This window comes from Macrosteles quadrilineatus, unplaced genomic scaffold (assembly GCF_028750875.1).
Source record: "Macrosteles quadrilineatus isolate MER2022 unplaced genomic scaffold, UCM_ALF_1.0 Scaffold_8__2_contigs__length_117827958, whole genome shotgun sequence".
Taxonomy (NCBI): Eukaryota; Metazoa; Arthropoda; class Insecta; order Hemiptera; family Cicadellidae; genus Macrosteles; species Macrosteles quadrilineatus.
In genome coordinates this window covers 46,430,193-46,455,059 of record NW_026542601.1, presented here as the reverse complement: position 1 = coordinate 46,455,059, position 24,867 = coordinate 46,430,193, and the positions used below count along the sequence as shown (strand labels likewise).

The window sequence follows — 24,867 nt, the reverse complement described above, 5'->3', positions numbered from 1 at the left end:
GTATCACTCCGCTATTTTTCCTCGGCAACAAATGTGGTCCGCGTTTTGAAAATATAGTTCCGTATGTTTTTGTAATTTGAAGTGGTTTCCGCGCCTAAAAAAATGCTTTAAAGGTATTTTCTTGTGTATTAAGATCGTAGGAATGTTTTAAAAACGTTTAAAAGAAAAGTCCAGAAAGTTCAGAAATACCGAAACTTTAAACACGAAATGACAGGTTAAATCGTAGTTATAATAGTCAATCAGCTGCTCATAGTATTATTATCTTTAAGTGTTGCCAACCTATTTCCAAGCGTACACGGATTACGTGCATAATAGAACCACGCTGTTTTGTGTTGTTCAGTTTGGAATCCTGATGTGCGGCAAAGTATAAACCGTACGACAAAGTATAAACCGTACGGCAAAGTATAAATATGCAGCAATTAGCAGAGTACAAGGAAGCCAACTTTGTCGGGTGACTGTAGGAAAAAACAAACATTTGAACAGATGTGACAATGTACAGATAGAAAGCAATTATATGACATACTTACATCCAACCAAACCACTTTATCAATTTGTTGCGGACCAGCTGGAGTGACAGTTTTAGTCCCACTTAAATTTACGTCATACTGACACCAGATTTGTTTCTTGGGGCTATATAGCCGAATGAACCCTACAGTCATTTTCATGTTGTCAAGTGATAAGAAGAAAACTGATTGTAAGCTTGATAGGGACAAACAGTTCAGTCCTTTAACAGCTAGTTTGAAGGATCCAAGTTGTTTGATGACAGATATATGTTCCGAAAGTCCACTTTTGTAACACAACAAGGTGTAATGGTTACTCCGTCCATAGTCAGCATATTTACTTAGGTATACGGCTTTAAGATCACTCTCTTCTACAGTTATCTCATGTTCTTCCAAAAGTATATCTTTCTCTGAAAAATACAATTTAACTCTTATTAAAATTAACTTCACAATTTATTTGTGATTCGCATCACTTTAATGCAATATCTGACTTGATTATTGTTACACACTAGTAGAGCGGAGGGTGGTCTATACCAAGGCCGCACTAGATATACTATACCCCCCTCCCCTTTGGTGGGAATTTTTGAAATATACATTTTTGTGCTTGTATTGACACGTACATTAAGATTTTAGGGGTTGCCACTTGTGAATTACAGCATGTTCCAGAAAACACGAAAATATCATGATAGTTAGAATATATATACATAAAAAAATTAGTTTTACTTTTCCGATTTCGTTTGGTTGTTTTACCCGACCGATTTTCATGATTGAGGTCTCAAATTGAAGGTATTAATGTACAGATTGCACATCAAGCATCGGCATATATTTGTCTACAGTCCCACTCGGCTTATACGTAAACGACATTTTCTCCCCATGTATTTCTTATGGTAGTTAAATTTTGGTTTTCTTTTCCGAGTTCGTTTGGCGCTTCTACCCACCCGATTTTCATTATTGAGGTCTCAAATTGAAGGTATGCACGCACAGATTTCACATCAAGCATCAGTATATATTTATCGACAGTCCCACTCGGCTTATACGTAAATGAAATTTGCCCCCTTGTATTTCTAAAGGGAGTTAAATTTGTTTATTTTTATTTTCCGAGTTTCTTTGGCTCTTCTACACGTCCGATCTTCATGATTGAGGTCTTAAATTGGTAGTATGCACACATATATTTCACATCAAGCATCATCGTATATTTATCTACTTTATTACTCGACCAAAAAACATAGATTTGATATATTTTTTAATTTGTATTTCATTTTAAATTGTACGTAATTTTACCATTCATAATTGTACCCTATATATTTTGGTCTAAGAACCTTCAGTGAAATACCGGCTTGCATTAAGATATTAGTTATTCAAATCGGACGGGTTTCAAGCAAACGCAAGGTGAACATCCAACATAAAAAAAAACAACATGTTCTACATAGCTGTATAACAATCTAATCCTGTGATTTGAATGGCTGATGTTTCTCCTGATATTATGTCCAATACGTGTTCATTGTTGTTACTTTCATAGCAATTGAGATTGTAGAGTCCGTCGTCACTGATGTATCTGGCGACTAGTTTACCTTTCTGTAGGCCTACTGGTAACACTTGGTCCCCTCTGAGTATATGGGTAATAGTGTTAACGGTAATCTTAATAAGGTTTTTCTATGATTGAATATCAATAGCTCCAGTATTGTTGAAGTTTTTTTTATATGTTTTAGACTCAAAATAATCAGTTAATTATAGGCTTTAATTTGAGCTATTGATCGTTTGAATCAGTTAAGTTTAAGCTACTGTATTACACAATCAAAAATCATAAATTTGATTATTTTTCGGATATGATATTTATTTTAACGCTGCACAAATATGCATAAATTCAAACAAGCTTCAATACACGTTTCTAGGGTAATGTAAGGTTCTTTTTGGTGATATTTTGAAATTCACCCCCCACCTACAAACAGGGTTGATAAGAGAAACTTATTTTTTTTTTAAGGCAACCCATATCAATCGGCACATTATTTTAAAGAGATTTAAAAATAAAGTCAGTGTCGCAAATCCGATTTTGATACGAGGAAAACAAAGTTTTAGACGTTAATTTTACTGAAACCTTACATTCTAGTAAAATTTACATCAAAAATTTCTCAATAAAATTAATTTAATTTAAATAGAATCTCTTAAAATCTCTTTCCTAGAGGTACTCGTTAAATCTAATGTTGTTTGGATATATTTAATTGAAAATCAATTCAGGCCAATTTGAAATCCGCATTGCCTGCAGGTTTGCTGCAGCGGGGGTATTTTATTAACTTTTTTTATTTTTATTTGAAGCCTTTGTGTTAAGGCCCAATTGATATAATCCTAATTGATATAATCAACCCTATGCACTTTCATGTTATACTGTAAAGAGAAGAAATAGAAACATATGTTAAAAGAACAACAAAAACAATGATACAAGAATAATGTTGTAAAATAAAGAATTAAAATATGAAGTGAGTGTTACATTTATGTCTAACAAAAGTATTTAAAACCAGTTTATCTGAAAATACACTTTAAATACACACTGAAGAAGTCCATAAAAAATATTTCACCAGTAATTAACGTAGGCTACCCTTATGTAATCTTAATAAAACAGTTTTTTTAAATTTGGCAGTTTTTCTTTATTTTCCGGAATACGCTGTAATTTAAAAGAGGCAAACAACTGAATTCTTAATCTGGTAGGTAATACAAAAAAAAAGTATAAGTCATAAATTCCCACGGGGGGGAGGGTTTAATATTGGTGGCTCATGGTCTATAGTACAAGCTACTAATAAACTGTAAGAAATCATTTCTGTAGAAAGGTGAATATTATTATAGGCCTGGGGTTTTATTATTGGTTTTATGGGGCCTTGCTTGCTGATTGGTAATTCGGACACTCTTGTTTGATTCCGTTTACAGGGATCTAAAAAAATACTCTGTATTAAAAAGCCCGTGGATTTCAAGCTACAATTTCAAGGTATTATTGTATTATTTAATTATAAACAGACAAGTATTCAGAAAATCTTAATAGCGTATCCTCGTACAATCAAGATTCGATTTTTATTCTATAAGCATTTTTATTTCTTTATTTAGTTTATGGTACCAAGATATCATTTTTGTAGTTTTCGGTAGATATAATTTTACAGCATTAATTCTACCTCCCATTCGTTTAGCCTATTACTTACGTTTCACCAGCAAGTTAAAATCTAATGACACCTGAAACAATTTTTTGAATTACTATGTATTTGCCATAAACAGGCAATCGCTTGTATACTTTAATACTAATCAGGTTAACTAGTAACAGTTATAATTAGTTTTATAGCCAACTTTTTACTGTAACAAACAATAAATTAAACACATCTCGTCATACATATTTTCATGACATGTAATCGTAGAGTATATTTTATGCATACGTTTTGGGGGTTATTTATTAACCGTTTAACCCTGGGCTATGAGGGAACCTATTTATTATGGTGCCGTAAGGATAACGTAAATATAATTGTGTTATTAATAACAATCGTTTCCTTACCGTGGACACGACTGAAACAAACTGATTTAAGCTATGGAGTAGGCCTACTGGCGAGTCTCATGATTGACCACTGCTCAACTGGTCAATTGAAGATTGAAGTTGAGGAGAACGGTAAAATGCAATTTTACTCGAAAATGGGACTCCCATTTAAAATTTGTGGAATATTTCTAACGGTTCATATTATTTACTAGCTGTGTGTCCGTTCTACGTACGGGGATCTTGTAGTAGTCAGTTGAATGTGACAAAAATCACACAATGTTGGGTTTTTGGACATTTGTAATTTTATTTCTTAAGTAGGTAGGCTATGTGTTCTATGGAAAAGTACTGGTATCAAGGATCGTCGTCGAAAAGGTTGTTATATGAATAAATATGAAGGCGTACGTACCCAAGAGATGAGCTATGGGCCTATTTGCTGTATGGTCCAGCGATTGCATCACACCCCGCAATAGTGTTAAAATCCCGAGACTTCATATTTCATATATTCAGCTTATCATGAATCATGGGGGGAACTCAGTGAGGAGCCTATTTTCAGATCCTAGGCCAAAATCTTTCCGCCATGCCACAGTAAAATGTAAATATCGTAAATATTGTAAATATTGTAAATCGTGTAAATATATCTGTTTATTGACAAGCTCTTATAAGTTGACGCAATTTATCCGACAGTGTCGGTCAAAAATGAAGACCTCAAGTATTTCAAGTAAGAGTAAGCACGAATACTAGAATGCTTTGACTATAAGTAAGTAAATATTTCAAGTAATCAAAATTTGCGAAGAGCATTGTAGTGAACGATCGTTATTACATCAATTTTGGCTCGATATCTATAGGTACCGAGAACAGGTCCACAGGTCCTTTGTCACGAGATTCCAGCTCTTTTAGTAATCCAATAGTTTGATTTTACAGAAACGAGAATTTTATTACATTAGCCTAAATGAACAGATTTACTTACTATGACTGAACGTGTAAAAATCGAATGTTCTGCCAGTAAAGCCACTTCGCTAAACACAATCATTGACTAACCAACACCAAGAACACAATTAAAGAATGCAAAAAATACTTTTTTGCAATTCGTTGTTAATTTTATCAGCTGACTAAGTGCACGAAGCACATAATGTAGTATGAAGTAAATAGTTTTATTAATATTTTCTGCTCGGAAAAATGTAAATAAATGAGGTTAATTTTACCTTGATCCATTTAATATTTGTCAGGGCTTCATTATAGATTTTCGGTTCGATTGTGGTTAATTCAGCTAAGGTGGGGGACCAGGCATTGTAGATACACCAAGGGGTTTTCAGTTTGAAATTTCTGCCGTTTTGGGGGGACTCCGCTAAGGGCACTCCTACAGTATAACTGCCATAACTGGATGCGAAATAAAATACTGAATTCACGTCCGTAGAACAATCTAATCCTGTGATTTGAATGGCTGATGTTTCTCCTAATATTCTCCTGATGTCCAATACGTGTTCATTGTTGTTACGTTCATAGCAATTGAGATTGTAGAGTCCGTCGTCACTGATGTATCTGGCGACTAGTTTACCTTTCAGTAGGCCTACTGGTAACACTTGGTCCCCTCTGAGTATATGGGTTTCTGAAACGGTATGATAATCATTAGTTACTGACACAGAGAAAATACTCTGGGATAAATAACTACCTAATATAGGTACTTGCGATTAATAAAACCCGAAATTGATTGCATTTACATTAAACTTTGTGGCAGAATCAAAACTAATCAATTTATCACAATAGGCCATTCTATACGAAAGGCAAATGCGTCGCGTTAATGCCGCTAACGTTCAGCATCTCGAGCCGGCAAAACCATTTCGGTCCTTGGTACGAAAGCTATTTTTCACCACACACTATACCCTATTACAACTTCACCGGAATAATACAGTCAACACCACAGTCAACAAAACACAGCTTTAAGATTATGTGAAGAATTATTTTGAGGAATCGGCAAAAATAATAATAATAAACAGTTGCTAGGCAGTGGTGATAATAAAACAAGTATATTGCAATGCTATGGATACTGATTGTGCATTTAATATGCATTAATCTATACTCTATACTTATTATATAAAAATGTAATGGTGTCTGTCTATATGTGTATAACCATAGATAAAACATACTCCCTTAGTAGATTTCTCATCCTTGTGGAACAGCTGAAGACAATTTTATTGTTAGTTCTGTACGGTTTATTGTAGAGGTCGTGTTTTGTTTACAATTTTTTTCCCGTTATTACAGCCATTTAAAACCCCGTTTAACCAAATGATACGATCTAATCATAAACAATAACTTGTCCCCTAGTTATATAACCAAACAGTAAAGCACAAATCAAGAAATTAACCCTAAAATAATAGAAACAAAGCTTCGTCGACACTAGCGCCCATGTGTCACGTACATGAACTAGACATGAAAAACGTGCTTCAAAATTTACAATGAGATGAGAAGTCTACTTGTGTTGGTTAGTCTATGGTATAACTAATAGGTGCAAAAACTACTTAACCAACTGGGCTTAAATTTTACAAAAATATAACTACCATACCAAGGACCATTATAGGACTTCGACCATTATTCATACTTCGATACTGACCGTGGGCTTTGCCCTTTTGGCTTTAAAATTTCCGAGGTGAGGATTTTAAAAGTAAATATTGATTGGTGTCCATGGCTGCAATGAGAATACTCACAATGTTTACATTTGCTTTGACATTTCAATAAATAAAAAAAAAAAAAAACATATTCTAAAAGCGTTGCTGTACCAACTCAGGCTATGCTTTTGATTTTTAAAGTGTCTTAAGTGTTATGAAAATAATATTAAATATATATTTTCATGGAAACAGGAAGAAAATTACAATGTATAGATGTTTTGTATGAAGTTGGAGGCTACTTTAAATAAATTCGAACTGCTTAACATGTGTCAGATTAACTTAACATAACTTGCACATCACATTGTTTTTTTATATGTATATTTAGGTAAATTTAGTTATTGTGTTTTGCTAAGCCTATGCTCAAAGTAAACTAAAGAATAACATCAACAGCCTAACTAAATTGTATATCGTTGATTTTTGTGTTCTAAATCTGTTGTATATGTATAGCTATATTTAATAATCAATGGTAATACAAAATACTCTTATTTCATCTTAACATAGATTTCAGTTCACATTTAATTTAATTGACAAATTTATTATTTGTGTTTTGCCACACCACTGATTAAATTAAACCAAGGAAAATATAATGAAACTGAGCAGTGCACAGTGTTCTTTTGTTTCTAAAATCAATGAAATATCTGTTACGTTGTGTTTTATAAGAAAATAAGTGAACAGCTGATTTTCGGCCTTAGGATGTAAAAACCTGCTCGGCCACCAAATAACTATGACAGCTGGAATGGACATCCATACGTAGCTTTCGGCCTCCAATAAATTTTTGTAAAACGGCTTTTTAGCCGATGTTTTTGAAAAAATCGTAGTGTGTTGAAAAAATGTCACATCTGATGCTTCTGCAATAGTTGTGATTAATTACAACCCTTTAGTTGAGGTTCGTACCCTTAGGAGAAGGTTTATCGGAAAACTGATATTTTCACACTAAGACCTTTCATTCAAGTATGCGGATGATATTATTGGTACCTAAAATGGAGTTGGACTTACATAGCGCTGATAATTGTATTTTAATGTAAACAATTGTACTTTGTATCCATCTTAATAACTATTTTCATGTTTAACCCATATTATTTCATAACATGTTGAATATCTCCTTATTTTGGATGAAAAATATATCTTTTACTAAAAGGTGCTAGCCATTTTTTTATAATTCTTTGTCATATGTTCATAACAGACTTTAACAAACACTATACAGTATAATCTCATTATTACTTACTTTTCAGTGTGCATCCTTCCATTATAGGCTCCTAAAAAAATGTTATCGTGAGTAAGATTTAAAACCCATCAAAACATTTTTAGCCGCCCTTAACCATTATGCATAAGATTTTACTTACTTTTTAACGGATCTTGCGTACCACACCAAAACAACTGCTTTCCTAGTTGATTTATACTGAAAATATAGATGGAAATGCCCTTGTCAACCATTATGTTGTGATTTTAGTAGATAGTACTGTTCTGACAAATAAATCATCGGTCTTGGTAGTAGCCTTAAGAGATCGAAAAAAGTGTCTAACGAGTAACGGTTAAGATAATAATAATTACAAAACTCTGTAGTGTAAGAACTCTTAAAATACCCCCGCCGCAGCAAACCTTCAGACTAAGCGAATTTCCATTTTTGCCTGATTGGATTTACACTAAAATTCCTCCTTAAAAAATAGTAACGGTTAAGATAATAATAATTACAAAACTCTGTAGTGTAAGAACTCTTAAAATACCCCCGCCGCAGCAAACCTTCAGACTAAGCGAATTTCCATTTTTGACTGATTGGATTTACACTAAAATTCCTCCTTAAAAAATATCACATTTATTCCTTATTTAAATAGAATTATTTTAACAAGTACTTTGGTTTGCTGCAGCAGGGAGGGTAAAAAAGGGTTTTTTGTTGTAAAATGTTAATAGTTTAGGATTGACATTTCTTTACATTTACCTGATACCAAGATGAACGTTTCCAGGCTTGATAAGCAGGAAGATATTCAACTGACTTACATTTTCTACAAATGCTAAACATGGCATTGGCTGACGATTTTACAAAGACAAACTCTTTCCCACTTGTTTTGTCTCTTTCATCGATTGAAACAATTATCAAAAATCCAGAATCTCTCTTGGGTGAGCAATCGTGATTTGCTATTGTAAGAACGTGAACTTCGCCACTGAAAACACTAGAGTAGTATTTGTTGTCCGCTGATTGTTGGCAAAGTAGTACAAATCCAGGATCGTATTTCTGTCGGTACTTTGCTACCAGAACCCATGATCCTGTACTGGTAATGTCTTCCAGTATTATTTCCTCACCTGCAAAAATCGCACAACAGTAGATTTTCAGCTAAATTGTTTAGCTCAGTTATAGTTTCATGTGGTTCAATTATTTGTTTTATTTTAAATTTACCATATAATGGCTTATTTTACATAGGTTACATTAAAAACGGTTCCAGAAAAAATGGGGCTTAATTTTAATTGCATACTAAATATATAGTGAAACTTACGCTTTATAATATTCTTGCCTTCTATGTCAATGTTCTGGAGATGTCTAGTTTTCTGGAAAAAAAAATTTACTCAATTAAAGTTACACATTCTAAAAATTATTCCAGAGATGTATGAGAATGACGAAGCCCAAAAGGTATATCTTTATATCCAAACGAATTCGTGGAGAACTAACTGAGTATAGAGTTTCAGAATAGACACTGGGCGCACACTGATCCAGCATTTCACCTGAATCAAAATATTGCACAACGCTTTGCTTCAAGTGTTTTCTTCTTTGCTCATCGAGTGTATGGTAGGTTCAAGCACGACGCAGTATACTGTATTTTCAAACAACAGAACTTCATTATTATTTGTTCATTCGCTTCTACAGTAGATCCTCAACATGTTTGACGAGGAAGTCAACGTTGCCTTTACTGTATGGCAGGTTTTACAAATGCTGGACCCAGAACAAAGAAAACATTACGTTCGCCCAATCAATCAGGTGACAGACATTAGGTCTTTCTTCTCAGAAATTAAATCAGATCCAGGATAATTTTACAATTAAAATTTTTGAATATGAGTGAAATGAGAGTGGTCAGTGAGAATTAAGAATATAATAATGTGTGATGTGTGAAATTAATATGATTTTTTATGAAATTATAAATCACAGTTTGTTATATTACATATTTTTGTTTATTTGGACATGCTGAATAACGTGACAAAGTTTGTTCATATGGACTCTCCTATTAAGTCCAATGCTTTTCTTCAAAGTAGCCATGAAATCCACTCGAAATGCCTCCCAACCCGGTACGGAAATCAATAGTTTTATTTAATACTGTACGGGTTGTTTCATAAAATATCAAATATAAAGCAGTTTTACAGTATATAGTAACCGCAAATAAATAATAATTAAAACTAGCTGTTATACCCACGGGCTTCACCCCGTTTGACTGCATTAGTATTAGTAAGACAGCATATGTAATCTTTGGTAAGACTATTGACTGATTAAGTTAAGCTGAAATAAACAAAACAGAATACAGTTATACAAACAAATAATCACATCTGATTTTAATAAGGTATTAAGTGAAAGAATAACAAACAAATAAGTACAGCTGAGGTATTTTGAACATTAGGTCTATGGAAAGTTCCCTTTAGAAAGGAGTTACAACCATTAAACAATTAAAGAGCAATTTATGAAATAATAGATAGTTTTGCTTAAGGTTTCTCGCCATGACGAACATTTTAGGTATATGATTTATAGGGGTGTGACTTGTAGTTTTCTCAAAAGTTCATCGGTACTTTGGGATTTTTATATGGATGTCAGTAAATAATTTTTTCTTGTACACTAGTAATCTTGATACTGAGGTCAGTTAATGTTTGATTCATCAAATGAATGTCATACACAGCTGGTATGGTGAAGGTCTAATGTTGGCCAGCTGACTTATGCCACAACACTTGTCATTGAGAAGAAAACTATACAGGGTGATTGATATAAGTGTGCCAGTCGTTTTATTCGATAACTATAAGAGATATCAAAATACCCCCGCCGCAGCAAACCTGCAGACTAAGCGAATTTCCATTTGACTTATTTGATTTACACTGAAATGTCTACTTACAAATATAACATTTATTCCCGATTTAAATAGAATTAGTTTAACAAGTACTTAGGTTTGCTGCATCAGGGAGGGTAAAACTTTTTTGTTTTGTAAAATGTTAATAGTTGGTAAGAAATAAAAACATTTTCCAAATTTGATCAAAATATGTTCATAAACAAGCAAACTACAACAGTTTACTTATTCTCCATAAGAATAACATGGGAATTTTAAATTTACAATTTTTTGGAATTTTCTCCGTAACCATTAGGCGCATAATAACGCTACAATATACTAAATTATTTGTTTTTTTAAGCTCTACAAAATGGTTTGGAAAGAAATTGCAACATTTTATGTTTTTTGGGTCAAAAATGGGAAAAACCTATTTTTACCCCATAAAACCCCCCGTAAACCCCCGTTCCCATGGTCCGATCATGCTGGATCGCGAACTCGTTCGAATAAACGTAGGTTTACACGTTTGAACCAAATTTCATCAAAATCGGATCATTTTTGCTCGAGTTATCGTGCTAACGGACACATATATATATATATAAAAATATATATATATATATATATATATATATATATATGAATTTGAACGGATGGTGTTTTTGGCCTCTAGGGACCTCAAAACGAAAAAAAAAATCGGTCCCGCGTCCAGGTCTTACCATGAGTACTACGGTAATAGCTTATTCCCTATATGGGAAATCGCTAAAAAGTTAAAAATGGTAAGTGCCTTGGATTTTTTATTTAAAAAATTGTAGTCAAGTCAAAAAAATTATTTTAGCCACCATTTTTCCAATATGGCCGCCAACTTTGATTTTTCTTATGGAACACTCTGTATTTTATTATGTATTCTGGTAGAAAATGTAATTTTAAGACGATTTTATTCTAGTGATTTTTTTCATAAACCTAACCGTTTCAAAGATAATAATGGTTAAAGTTTTGAAATTTCTGCTTGAGAAAGAGTTTCAAAAAAGGCCTAAGCAAGCATGCCAGCTGTTTTATTCGAAAACCATTCAAAGTTTCACAACTTAAACCATTATTATCTTTGAAACGGTTAGGTTTATAAAAAAAAACACAAGAATAAAATCGTCTTAAAATTACATTTTCTACTAGAATACAAAATAAAATACAGGCTGTTCCATAAGAAAAATCAAAGTTGGCGGCCATATTAGAAAAATGGCGGCTAAAATAATTTTTTTGACTTTACTACAATTTTTTAAATAAAAAGTCTAAGGCACTTACCATTTAACTTTTTTTGATATCTCTTATGGTTTTCGAATAAAACGGCTAGCACACTTATATCAATCACCCTGTATAGAGGGTATATTACACTCACAGTTTAGGTGATTTTTACTGACATTTTATAACCACTTTTTATAATTACTACCATTTTTTAAATTAGTCTTAAAATGTGTACAATAATTTATGACCAACTTATTTCTGACCGTGATATTGCAAAACACCAATGAATGAATTTTGGAATAGTGAAATTTAGTTTTAAGTTAGCAATTATAGAATCAATAATGAGTATTCAGAGATATCCGTACACTAGCTTTAAATCACAGAATACGCTTCATAGAGCCGTCTTAGTTGTTATAACTGCACATCTAAAGTTGATAATTACAACCTAATATATACTTGCCTGTAATGACTGTTGTTGAGTCTGTGTAAGTGCTGAGACCTGATTCTGGGTTTGGTCATTTGCAGGGTTGTCTTCGTCTTCTGGTTGTAAAGGCTCGAACGGAGACTGGGGTCCAACAAACATATAGTTTACTCTTTTTATTAACGAAAATTACTTATTTAATAATTTTTATTGATTCTGGATGATTGCCTTGATCCAAAATAAAACTTTTAAATTTAGATATTTTTATTTTTTTAAATATCCTTTTAAATTCAACTGTTTGAATTAAAAAGATTCACTTTGCCGCATGGTTTGCTTACTTTACAGCACTAGTGTGGTAAAGTAACGGACCAGAGGGAATGTTTCAAGGAGTAAAATTGTAATGCTAAAACGCCAACTTGTCAGCTGGTAACGTCCAATTCAATTGTCGACCTCCCGACTTCTACTGAAAACTCAAACATAACGTAAGAATTATTGAACCAAACGATTTGCAAACCAAGAGTTTCAGGAAAGTTAATTAAAAGATCTTAAAAAAGGCACATCAGTCCTATATACGAAATAGAAGTAAGGGCTTGAACGGTTTGTACTAATCTTTTACCACCTAAATTAACATATTATTTTCCAAGTTACCCAGCTTTCCAAGTGACGAAAAAATAATAAGTTTGCAAAAATGTTTATTGATTCTTTTTCACTGATAATGTTAATAATTTAAGAGAAATTTTAATTTTATTTGTTTTAATTTAAATTTTTTAACTAAACTGTGTCCATACATTCAGTTTTGCCACAAATGTGCAATATTTGTCTATTTTGTACATGAAACAGTACTTAGGGTGTCTTGCAACCATATGAACAAACTTTGGCACGTTATTCAGCACGTCAAAATAAACAAAATACCCCCGTCGCAGCAAACCTGCATACTAAGCGAACTTCCATTTACCCGGCTTGATTTCTACTAAAATATTCCCTATAAATTTTCAGATTTATTTCCTATTTAAATAACATTAATTTTAGTGAGTAGTTAGGTTTGCTGCTACGGGGAAGATGTTGAGGTGTGTTTTTTCAATTGAAATATTGATAGCTTAGTATGAAATAAACCAAATTGCCAAATTTGATTAAAATATATCCATAAACAAGCAAACTAGAACAGTTTATTTATTCTCCATAAGAATAACATGGGAATTTTCTCCGTAGTCAATGAACATTCAATAACACTTCAATATACTAAATTGTTTGTTTTTTTAAGCTCTTCAAAATGGTCTAGAGATAAATTTAGAAATTTAAAGTTTTTAGGGTCAAAAATTAGAAAAACCCATTTTTACCCCATAAAACCCCCCATAAAACCCCGTTCCCATCGTCCGATCATGCTGGTTCGCAAACTCGTTTGAATAAACGTAGATTTACACGTTTGTACCAAATTTCATCGAAATCGGATCATTTTTGCTCGAGTTATCGCGCTAACGGACACACATATATATATATATATATATATATTAATTTGAACGGATGGTGTTTTTGGCCTCTGGGGACCTCAAAACGAAAAAGTAAATCGGTCCCGGGTCTAGGTCTTACCATGAGACCTACGGTAATAGCTTATTCCCTATATGGGAAATTCACTAAAACTGTAATATAACATGTGTCCATTCCGTTTTCGGTCCATCTGTGGGTATGTAATTTTTACAAAAAACATTCATAACTCCTTAACCACTTGAGCCACAGTGTTGGATTTTTTTTTATGTTCATCTTATTGACCAATATCTTTGTGAAAAATATCAATAAAACTCGTGAACCGATTAAAATTGGCGGCTTTTAAAAATATTCGATGCCAAATTCCATGGAACCGTTAATTTTACAAAATATTTGCAAGTGATGTAAAATCTATTAAACGTTATGCCGGTTTCAAAAATATTTTATAAGCTTAGTTTGTACAAAGAATAACTGAGAAATTAGTTTTATGTCTTACCATACCTTCATCTTTCTCCGTTTAAACAATGTTATTCGTTGTACAAACTAAGCTTATAAAATAGACCAAGATATTGGTCAATAAGATGAACATGTTTACAGAATTTCAACAATGTAGCTCAAACAGTTAAGGAGTTATGAATGTTTTTGTAAAAATCACGTAGTAGACAGATAGACCGATAACGGAATGAGATAGGACACATGCTATATTACATTTCGTGTTTGTTTTGACATGCTGAATAACGTGACAAAGTTAGTTCATATGGTTGCAAGACACCCTGTAGTAAGAGTGCTGCTAGCAGTACATATTCCCTAAAAAAATTAAAAGAAATAATTTAGGTTATGAAGTTGTACAAACCTAATTGACAAACGATCGGAAAGGAGTGTAAACAACTCGCTTAATTAGCCTTTACGGCACTCGTAGAAGTTTTTGAGGCATTCACTAAGTCTCGTGCCTTAAATTTCTATTTGTGTCGTAGAGACTATCTTTAGGTGCTGGTTGCGTTAACAACTATTTACCATTATTGCATTATAAACAGTTTCTGAGAGACTTTAGAAGGAAAAAGATGCAACAAATTATTGCGAAAATAAATAACTAGAATAGTTTGTTTTAATGAGAAAAATTGTAAACTAAATATCAGCTGTTACGGTCTTATCTCGATCAAAATATTTTGGGAATTGCCTGAGTCCGCAGGTTTGCCATAATTTATCCCTATATCAGCCTTTAACGAAACTCATCACTATTTTACACACAGCCACACCTTTAACTCCAGGCCACGGTCTGGTAGAGTTGGCAACGTCGCAAGTAGTGTTGTTTAGCACCTGATGGCTGATGTCCCTTGATAACATGGCAAACAGGTGACAACAGCTAATTAATTCGCGTATAATTCATTAAAATTAAAATTTATAAACATAAATTTGTTATGAGATTGAAAATAAAAAAAAATAGAATTTAAAACGAAAGCAATATACAAGGTGTTTGGTAGTCAGTGGCAAATAATTTCAAGGCATTATTAAACACGCAAATTGCGATAAAAATACGCTATTTGGATAGTTATATCTCACTCCTACTTCCGGCAACAGCCATTTTTACAAATTTATTGACATTGCCTAATAAAATCTCATATTTTTCAACTTTTAAACTACATAATGATAATTTCAATTGCATTTTTAAAATTGAAATTAAATTTTTATCAGAACACGTATAATATGGTACAGCTTAACTCATTCAAAAGGTTATATTTTTATATTAAGGTATTAACACGATTTCAGCTTGCTGGGAATGAATTTCTCAAAATGTGTTTTTAATTCTAATTTACTGGCCTAAATAGTAAATGAGTTTATTTTGTATAATTTTATTCTAAACCTTAATAAGTGAATATTTTACGGAATAATATTGCTAGTTTTACAAAACGATTGTTGAATTATAATCGTTTACTTTGACGAACATTCCAATAACCACTCTGCCGGTGTGTTTCATTGATGTTATCCTTAATTATTCTCATAATTTTATATTGGTTAATTTAATTTTATGATTGGCTAAACTATAGCTTGGACCGTGGTATTTAAGCATTCCATTCCCTCACCTCTACGATACGCCATCCAGGTTTAGTGGTTGTTTGTATTTCTCCATTAGTGTCCTGTAAAGATCCCGTTGATTCTTCGGGCCAAAAGAAAAAGAATATCATGACATTCTCATTTGGGTCCTTTTCTTCGTCACACCCATAATACCAGCAATATGGTTCTTTCAGACGATTCCCATATTTTAATCTGTCTTCGGAGAGAATCCATTTGTTACCCTTAGTAGTGACGACCTTATACTCGTAAAATTGGTTTTGTAAACAATTTATGCCTGTTATTGTCCCAAATTTGACTCCGCTAGGAGAGGCAATTACAGAAATGTAGCTGTTTTCAATTTTGTAGCAACGAATCAGAAATCTTACGGACGCATTTGAATAAAACATTTTTTTGAAGTCCTTTTTTTTTAGCTCCTTGCCGTCAAAATAATCTTTTTCATCTGAAAAAATATATAAAACAAATTCAATCGAAAAGTTTGTTAAATAAATGTTATGTCAATTAAGTAGATAAGCCGAGGAAAAAAATATTAGTAAAATAAAAAATAAATAAATATGAAATACGACCCAATTTTTTAAGGGCAGCTAGCAGCAAGTTTAAATTATGTATATCTACACTATCTAGGCTATGTTCAACAACTTTCCTCAGACTCACTGTGAACCACAGTCAACAGGAGTCGTTGATTGGTAACTGCAGAGATATTCATGTTTAATAGGTTTGGGACTATTGTGATACAGGGCAAATTACTCACTATGTTGTTTGCTTATGCCATTGGATATTGGATACTGAAGTAGACATCCCATCCATATGGACCAGCTGTCGAAAATTTTTTATTAAAAAAGAAAGTAGATGTGTGAGCCAATCAAAGAATGCACTAGTGTCTAAAATTCTAATTTATACCTTATTGTTTGTTGCTGACCACGTTGATGGATCATAACAATTGTTATAGCTCACCACAAGTCATACCCAATGTTTGACTTAACAAGTAAACAAGTTTGTAGGTGACTTGTGACTTGTAGTGCAATCTGTAGGTGACTCACACCAACTACGACGATTTGGATAAAAAATCTGGCTACAAATTTAACATGGGGATGGAATGTCTATATACATTCCATCCCCATGTTAAAGTTGTAGCCAGGTGTTTAATAAAATTTGTCTTAGTTGGTCTGAGCCACCTACAGATTGCGCTGATCTAAATTACTGATTTATGCCGATTACATGATGGTTTTTACCAAGTCAAACTGATGGAATAACTTATTATGAGCTATAGCAACTGTTGTGACCCAGCAACTATGTCAGTAACGAAAAATAAGGTACAAAATAGAGTTTTAGACACTAGGGCAATCTGTGACTGGCTCACACAACTACATTCTTTTTTTATTAAAAAAATGGCGACAGCTGATCCATATAGATGGGATGTCTTCGTTATACCTAAAAATATATCATTGACTGATATATTTTTATTGACTGATACTGCGACTAGCAGAAGTGACAATTTGGAACTTATTGTTTTATCTCAAGAGTATTACGATCTGTGTGTCATGCGTGCTTTGGTGTTGGAAATAAATGTGTTCTTATTTTTAATAAACTTGATCATGACATATTGTTTTATAAATTGTGGTTAATTTAGTTGTTGTTTAGATGCACAGCGGCTTCAATAAAATCAACGGCGTTATTTTAAAATTAAGCTGCTTGCCATTATTTTCAAGGGACCAAAATTGTCTCTTCTGGATCTTAACCCCGTTGCAAGGCACGGGTATAGCGGCTAGTTTTTTTTTCTAAAATAATGAAATAAGTATGCAAGTTTTACTTACGTTTGAATGTTATTGGCTGACTTATGATTGTAAAGCCTGGCTGCAACGTAAAACTGTCATTAGACTCTAGTGTCAATCACATAATAGGTCTTTATCATAACACAACAAAAGTGCATAGTAGTGTTTAGGCATGTTTCATGGAATTAAAACGGACTGTTTAATAGTTAATACAGTTAGTTTAAACACCATCAAGATAACTAAATGTTTTCTAGGTTATTAGTATATAGTAGTTATTAGTAATATTAACATATTAACATATTAGTTATTAGTATTAACAGATATTACTGTTTATACATTATTGACCGGAGTGTGCCAAGCTCTTATAGGCTAGGCATATTAGGAATATAAGTGACAGTTAGCGGAAAGTTTAGGTACAGTCCTAATCATCACTTTTCTTTATGTTTTTTGGGTCGCTGAACACGAATATGAGGTTTGCTGACAGATATTTTGCCCGGAACATTGGTTATTTTGTGAAAAACCTTCAAATTTGGGCACATTTTTTGGTTCTCTTGGCAAATCTCAGTAAGTATGGGGTTTTGAGAAAATCCTGCTTTGTAAAATTAAAGATGACAAAATTTACTACAAGTTTCCTATATAATGTTTGTTTCTACGACGAACCGTTTTGCCACTAGAGCACATTCAAAAAGGCCAAAAGTACAAAAAAATTAAAAACATTGCTAAATGCTACCGTTTTACATTACGTTTCCATGGAAACAACCCATGTTACGATAATTTTAACTATTTATTCATGATAACAAACTGAAACACACTTAAAAATACCCCCGCCGCAGCAAACCTGCAGACTAAGCGAATTTCCATTTCCCTGATTGGATTTATACTAAAATGTCTCCTTAGAAATATCACATTTATTCCCTATTTAAATAAAAGTTTAAAGAGTACTTAGGTTTGCTGCAACAGGGAGGGCAAAGAGGTGTTTTTTGTAAAATGTAATAATTTAGTATGAAATGAATGCATTTTCCAAATTTGATCAAAATATGTTCATAAACAAGCAAACTACAACAGTTTACTTAGTCTCCATAAGAATAACATGGGCATTTTAAATTTACAGATTTTTGGAATTTTCTCCGTAAGAAGGACAAGAAGTGTTTTAGTTCTTCATCAGAATTCTTAGCGATGCTGATACGTTGAAACAATGTGTTGGGGTTTACGGGTAAGAATTCTCTACTTTCATCGCGTTATTTATTATGGCAAGTAGCTGGACACGGTCTACTCGTCTGAATTTGACGTTACCAAAGTTAATTATCTACAACTCTTTTAATGTATTTCATCCTTTTTTCTCAACCACTATAGCAGTCAACCCTGTGGCCAGCAACATCCCTGTGCTGAGAAAATAAATGGGGGTTTTGTGGGAACAGGAAATGTTCCAGCAAGTCAGTCATACATCTTGGCATAGATTTTAGATTTATCAAGTGTGTTTCAGTTCATTATCATGAATAAATAGTTCAAATTATCGTAACATGGGTTGTTTCCATGGAAACCCAATGTAAAACCTTTGTAAAACGGTTAGGGGTTATTTTTATTTTTGGTTTTACATCGGACTATGGGAACAGGGATTTATGGGGGGTTTTATAGGGTAAAAATGGGTTTTTCCTATTTTTGACCATATAAACTAAAAAAAATGGCTGCGATTTCTTTCCATACCATTTTGTAGAGCTTAAAAAGCAAATAGTTTAAGCGTTTAAGTTAAAGCTTTGTTATGCGCCTAATGGTTTCGGAGAAAATTCCAAAAATTTGTAAATTTAAAATGCCCATGTTATTCTTATAAGGACTAAGTAAATTGTTGTAGATTGCTTGTTTATGAACATATTTTGATCAAATTTGGAAAATGGATTCATTTCATACTAAATTATTACATTTTACAAAAAAAACCTTTTTGCCCTCCCGGTTGCAGCAAACCTAAGTACTCGTCAAACTTTTATTTAAATAGGGAATAAATGTGATATTACTAAGGAGACATTTTAGTGTAAATCCAATCAGGGAAATTGAAATTCGTTTAGTCTGCAGGTTTGCTGCGGCGGGGGTATTTTTAAGTGTGTTTCAGTTTGTTATCATGAATAAATAGTTAAAATTATCGTAACATGGGTTGTTTCCATGGAAACGTAATGTAAAACGGTAGCATTTAGCAATGTTTTTAATTTTTTGTACTTCTGGCCATTTTTAGTGTGCTCTAGTGGCGAAACGGTTCGTCGTAGAAACAAACATTATATAGGAAACTTGTAGTAAATTTAGTCATCTTTAATTTTACAAAGCAGGATTTTCTCAAAAACCCATACTTACCGAGATTTGCCCGAATAACCAAAAAAAGTGCCCAAATTTTAAGGTTTTTCACAAAATAACCAATGTTCCGGGCAAAATATCTGTCAGCAAACCTCATATTCGTGTTCAGCGACCCAAAAAACATAAAGAAAAGTGATGATTAGGACTGTACCTAAACTTTCTGCTAACTTTCCTAATATGCCTAGACTATTAGTCGTCAACTCTCGTGCATTTCGTAATACGCAAACTCCGCCTAGACGGCTGAAGCAATTATTTTCAAATTTTGCATGGCGATAAAGACTATATCAGTGAGTGCTAAAATCGATATGGCGTTAAACAAATTCTCTATGGAATCCGCCTACAGGCTCTCAAAATTTCAATGTAATCCTTGGAAGCAGTATTTTACACATGAACAAAAAAGGCATAAGAACAGCTGTTGACTTTAAGGAATGATTGTAACTGTTATCACGGATAATAATAGTAAACTGTAATAGTAAAATGTATGGCTCGTAAACATAAATCAATTATGTCATTAGCTTGAACCAATAATAACAAAACGTATGGTTTGAGCGATAATACAAACATATTTGCATCCGGGCTAGTGACGTCAAATGCCGTTTCTGTTCTAATATTCTTGCTGCTTGATTAATTCTTGGTTTAAGTTGACTAGGTATATTTATACCGGGTGAATACAAAGTCAAGAGCCCCCTCTCTAATATTTTTCTAAGTAAATATACAGAGATATCCTTTTGGTGGTCATGCAACCTTAGAAGGAAGTTTTATTTTATGATTGTAAAATTGTTGAGCGTCCCCCATAACCCCTTATGGGATTTGGGGGGCAACTCAAAACTTTTTAAATGTAAACCCCCATCAAGCGACACCTCATTTTGAAGTGTTTACAAAAACTTAAAGAATGGTGAAAACCAGAGTTCGCTATCTCTTCTCTATCCAAAATGGTAGCCAATATTACCATTACGAACCAATATTACCATTGATTTTCCACAACATTTGACGGGCTACCATTTTGGAGCGTGTATCCTTATCTACTCAACAACGTTGTTCAGATTTCGTACCTCTGACCACCTCGTTTCCTCCTTTGGCTTAGCTTCGTCAATGTTAAGTCTGAAGTTTTGCGACTTGCAAGTGACGCATGCGTCGTAACGACACCACCTCGGCCCAACCTGGATTCCAACAGACAAGTAATCTTCAGAGAGTCCTTTCCATGAAGACACGTGCAACTTTTGAAGATCGCTTTTAGATGAACATTCCAATCGTTTAACTTCAACGGAAAATAAAACCAAATCTTCTCCTCTCAGTAGGATTTCTGAAGAATAAAACTTTCCGTCATTGTCTTCGTAGCATTCTAACTTTACTGCGAATTTTTTCGTCATGGCTAAGTATGTTATTTTCTTATTGCTCGATTCTTGTGTGTTCTTGAGTTCAGGTACTTTCTTAAAAAGTATGTCCTTCTCTAAAAAAAAAAACAAACGAAAATGTATTATTTGGGAATAGATTAGGCCTACACAACGTTGTTCAGTGATGCATTTTCTTAGTTACACTTGAGATTTTGTGTAGGCCTGATAGAGTGAATGCTTGGTTAACTCATTGACAAGGTAGAAAAATGTAAGGGAATAAATAAAATAACTAAATAATTGAATTATGTAACCCCAGGAAAAAGGGAGGAATGTGTTACTTCAGATATTGCTTCGAATCATTTAACATCAACCACTACAAAGCAAATTGCATACAATGTGGTAAACCATATTTATTTCAAAATATAAAACAGTAAAATTTAGGTAACCATAACCCATTCTTTTGAAATCCATAATACCATGACGGAAAACAGGATATAAGCGAATCACTAGATTTTATTGAATGTTGTCCAAGTCAGTACGAAGTTAAAGGAGGTGTATGTTAACAATTGCTCAAGTGCAGTATAACAATTTGACGCTCAATAAGTAAACAGGCGTAACCCGAGGAAAACACAAATAAATGAGGTTTCTTCAATTGGGTTTTAAGTAAAATTATTTATTTATTTATTCGTACATACGGCAATCACCATTTTACAAAATATGTTTCATTAGGTATACAGAATATTATTATACATTTTTCTTTCAAGCCGCTTATTCAGTTTTTATTTTTTGCTTATTCAGTGGAATAAGCCGTTTCCCAAGTTAAGTGAAGAAGATTCCATAAAACTTCCATCTATTGACATGGGATAAAAGATAATAACTGCGTTTAGTTTTCAAATAATTAAATATTAGGTGTTTAATTAGTCCGAATTAGTAGGAGGGTGAAATAGTCCGTACTTTAAGAAGCATTAAAAAGTAGGTTGCAAAATATATTTAACAACGAATAAAACTTATTGGCAGGTTTATAAATATCTGTTCCAGTTATTAGAATTAAAACAAGCCTGCAAAACATAACTTTCGTCTATCAAATGTCCTTCCAAAAAATAACTGATATGACTATATTCTGGTTAAAAATAATTGATAACAAACGACTTTGATGGTTCCGTAGTATAATAACACCCTTCTCGAGGGTAAAACTACTTATGGAACCCTACCCTGGTTGAAAAGCCTCAGTCAACAGGGCCTAGCATAGCAAAGCCGGGTTTACACGAAGCCAGTAGGCGAGACAATTGTCTTAACCAATCGTCATCGCGTTTTTGCGGACTTGTCGTAAGCTTGTCAAGTTGAACGAGAACCTGTTCACACATGGCCAACAATTGCCTAGGCATTTGAAAGTGAATTAGTATACAACTACCAAAAGACAAGACAGCGCTATTGGCCAACACCGTTTACACAGCGCTAATGGTCGCGACAACTGGGTTTTCGGGTGGTGGGGGCCTCGCTGGGCCCAGCTCATTGTCCTCAGTCTACTCTCGGAGACAACTGAATTTTGGGGCAATTGTGAGGGCAGTTGGCAAGGCAAATGTGTTTACACGAAGCCAATAATTTCATGCCAGTCAGTTGTCTTCCGAAACTTGTCTCATTAACTGGCATGTAACATGAAAACCCGGCTTAAAAAGCCGCAATCCCCTCCTCCATCTTTAAAATAAGCAAGTAATCTTAACAAACTTACTTGTGTCGAAAGGGCAATTGTTTGAATCCTCCTGAAACAATTAACTTTATTAGAAAACTTTCAGTATCAATGATTGATTATTATTGTAACTAAACATTAGTAATATTTTTTCGTAACTATTGTTTATACAATTCTTAACCGAATTCAGCTAAAATGTAACACGGAATTTATTACCACATATACAGGATGTTTTTTAATGCAACCTAAATAATCACAACTACATCAAGACACCTTTTACCGAAAAAAAACAGCTTACATGTTGGTATCCCTGTATTCTTGAATTAATTACTAATCAACTTTATGAAATTGGTGCGTAGTTACTCATGGATTTTAGAGTTATTGAATTATATTGTCGTAAATAAGACTCAACGTGGTGTTTTCGCAAGCTCAAATAGAGTATGCATATAGGTTTACGTTTTTTGTTTTTTCCATAACTGATTTTGTTAGTTTTTGAAAATTATAAAAACGATTGTTTTTTTTCAGGAACTGGAATTGCAATTGCAAACTTAACTTCAAGCCTATCTTGGCATAATGCCAATGATTTACTTTTAATGTGCAATACATTTTTTTTGAGCATGCGAAATCCACACTTCGAGACTTATTCACAACCAATTCTTAATTACATTAAAACTCATATAACTATGCAAAAATGCATATCAGCTGATTGAAAATGAAGTACAAAAAACTGGGATACCAACATGTAAGGATGTTTTGTCGTTAAAACGCATCTTAAGGTACTTTTCATTTGGGTTGCGTTTTAAAATAAATGTCCAGTATAACATGAGGGTTAGCCTGTGTATAACATGTGTGTATCACATTACATAAATGGCGAAGAATACGTTGCTAAAAATTACTAATAATGAAAAATACCCCAGCCGCAGCAAACCTGCCGTCCAAGCGAATTTCCATTTGGCTAAACTGATTTTCAATTTATCTATTTTAATAACATTAGGCGTAACGAGTACATAGGTTTGCTGCTACAAGGAAGTGTGTTTTTAGGTAAAATAATTATAGCTTAGTACAAAATTAACATATTTGCCAAGTCTGATCAAAATATATCCATAAACACGCAAACTACAACATTTTACAACATTCTCCTTAAGAAAAACATGGGAATTTTAAATTTACAATTTTTTTAGTTTTCTCCGTAACTAATAACCATATGAAAACACTTTGATATGCTGAATTGTTTGTTTTTTTTAAGCTCTTTAAGAAGGTTTAGAGAAAAATTGGGAAATTTTATGTTTTGAGGTTCAAAAATGAGAAAAACCCATTTTTACCCCATAAAACCCTGTTCCCATGGTCCGATAATGCTGGATCGCGAACTCATTCAAGTTTATCCCGCCTTACACCTTCAAACCAAATTTCATCAAAATCGTATAAAAATTACTCAAGTTATCGTGTTCGAGGACATATATATATATACACACACACACACACATATATATATATATATATATATATATATATATATATATATATGGGTACCTATATATATTCTTGAGGAGATCTTGATAGAGTTTATGATAAATGAAACATGAAACATTGCAAATTTTCGTTTAATACAAACGTTTTCAAGCAAAGAGAATGAAAAATGTAAAGATGAACAAATAATAAATATGAACTGTTTACAAATACAGTAGTTTAATTTGAGAACATATGATTGAGTACAGATCAAAGAAAATAATAAAATCAGCCTAAAGGAAAATTAAAATTCAGCTGAGTTGAATCACCTTTTTACTATCTTAAATTTAAACCAGAGGGGAACTTTGTTTTCAGTACCAACTGGTGAGCCAATTCAG

The 24,867-nt window shown here is 33.1% G+C and overlaps 1 protein-coding gene across 1 annotated transcript in view; it reads right to left on the bottom strand.

Annotated features, from left to right (window-relative positions):
• Positions 1 to 24,867, bottom strand: part of LOC128999825 (uncharacterized) — a 176,737-nt gene that overhangs the window by 89,350 nt on the left and 62,520 nt on the right. Inside the window, exons 14-24 of the mRNA XM_054426521.1 lie at positions 23,066 to 23,096; positions 21,055 to 21,452; positions 17,705 to 17,744; positions 15,902 to 16,332; positions 12,378 to 12,482; positions 9,161 to 9,212; positions 8,608 to 8,969; positions 7,897 to 7,927; positions 5,211 to 5,614; positions 3,686 to 3,716; positions 528 to 910 (exon numbers count right to left, since the gene is read on the bottom strand). Coding sequence (XP_054282496.1) covers positions 528 to 910; positions 3,686 to 3,716; positions 5,211 to 5,614; positions 7,897 to 7,927; positions 8,608 to 8,969; positions 9,161 to 9,212; positions 12,378 to 12,482; positions 15,902 to 16,332; positions 17,705 to 17,744; positions 21,055 to 21,452; positions 23,066 to 23,096 — 2,268 coding nt within the window. The remainder of the gene's footprint in view (positions 1 to 527; positions 911 to 3,685; positions 3,717 to 5,210; positions 5,615 to 7,896; positions 7,928 to 8,607; positions 8,970 to 9,160; positions 9,213 to 12,377; positions 12,483 to 15,901; positions 16,333 to 17,704; positions 17,745 to 21,054; positions 21,453 to 23,065; positions 23,097 to 24,867) is intronic.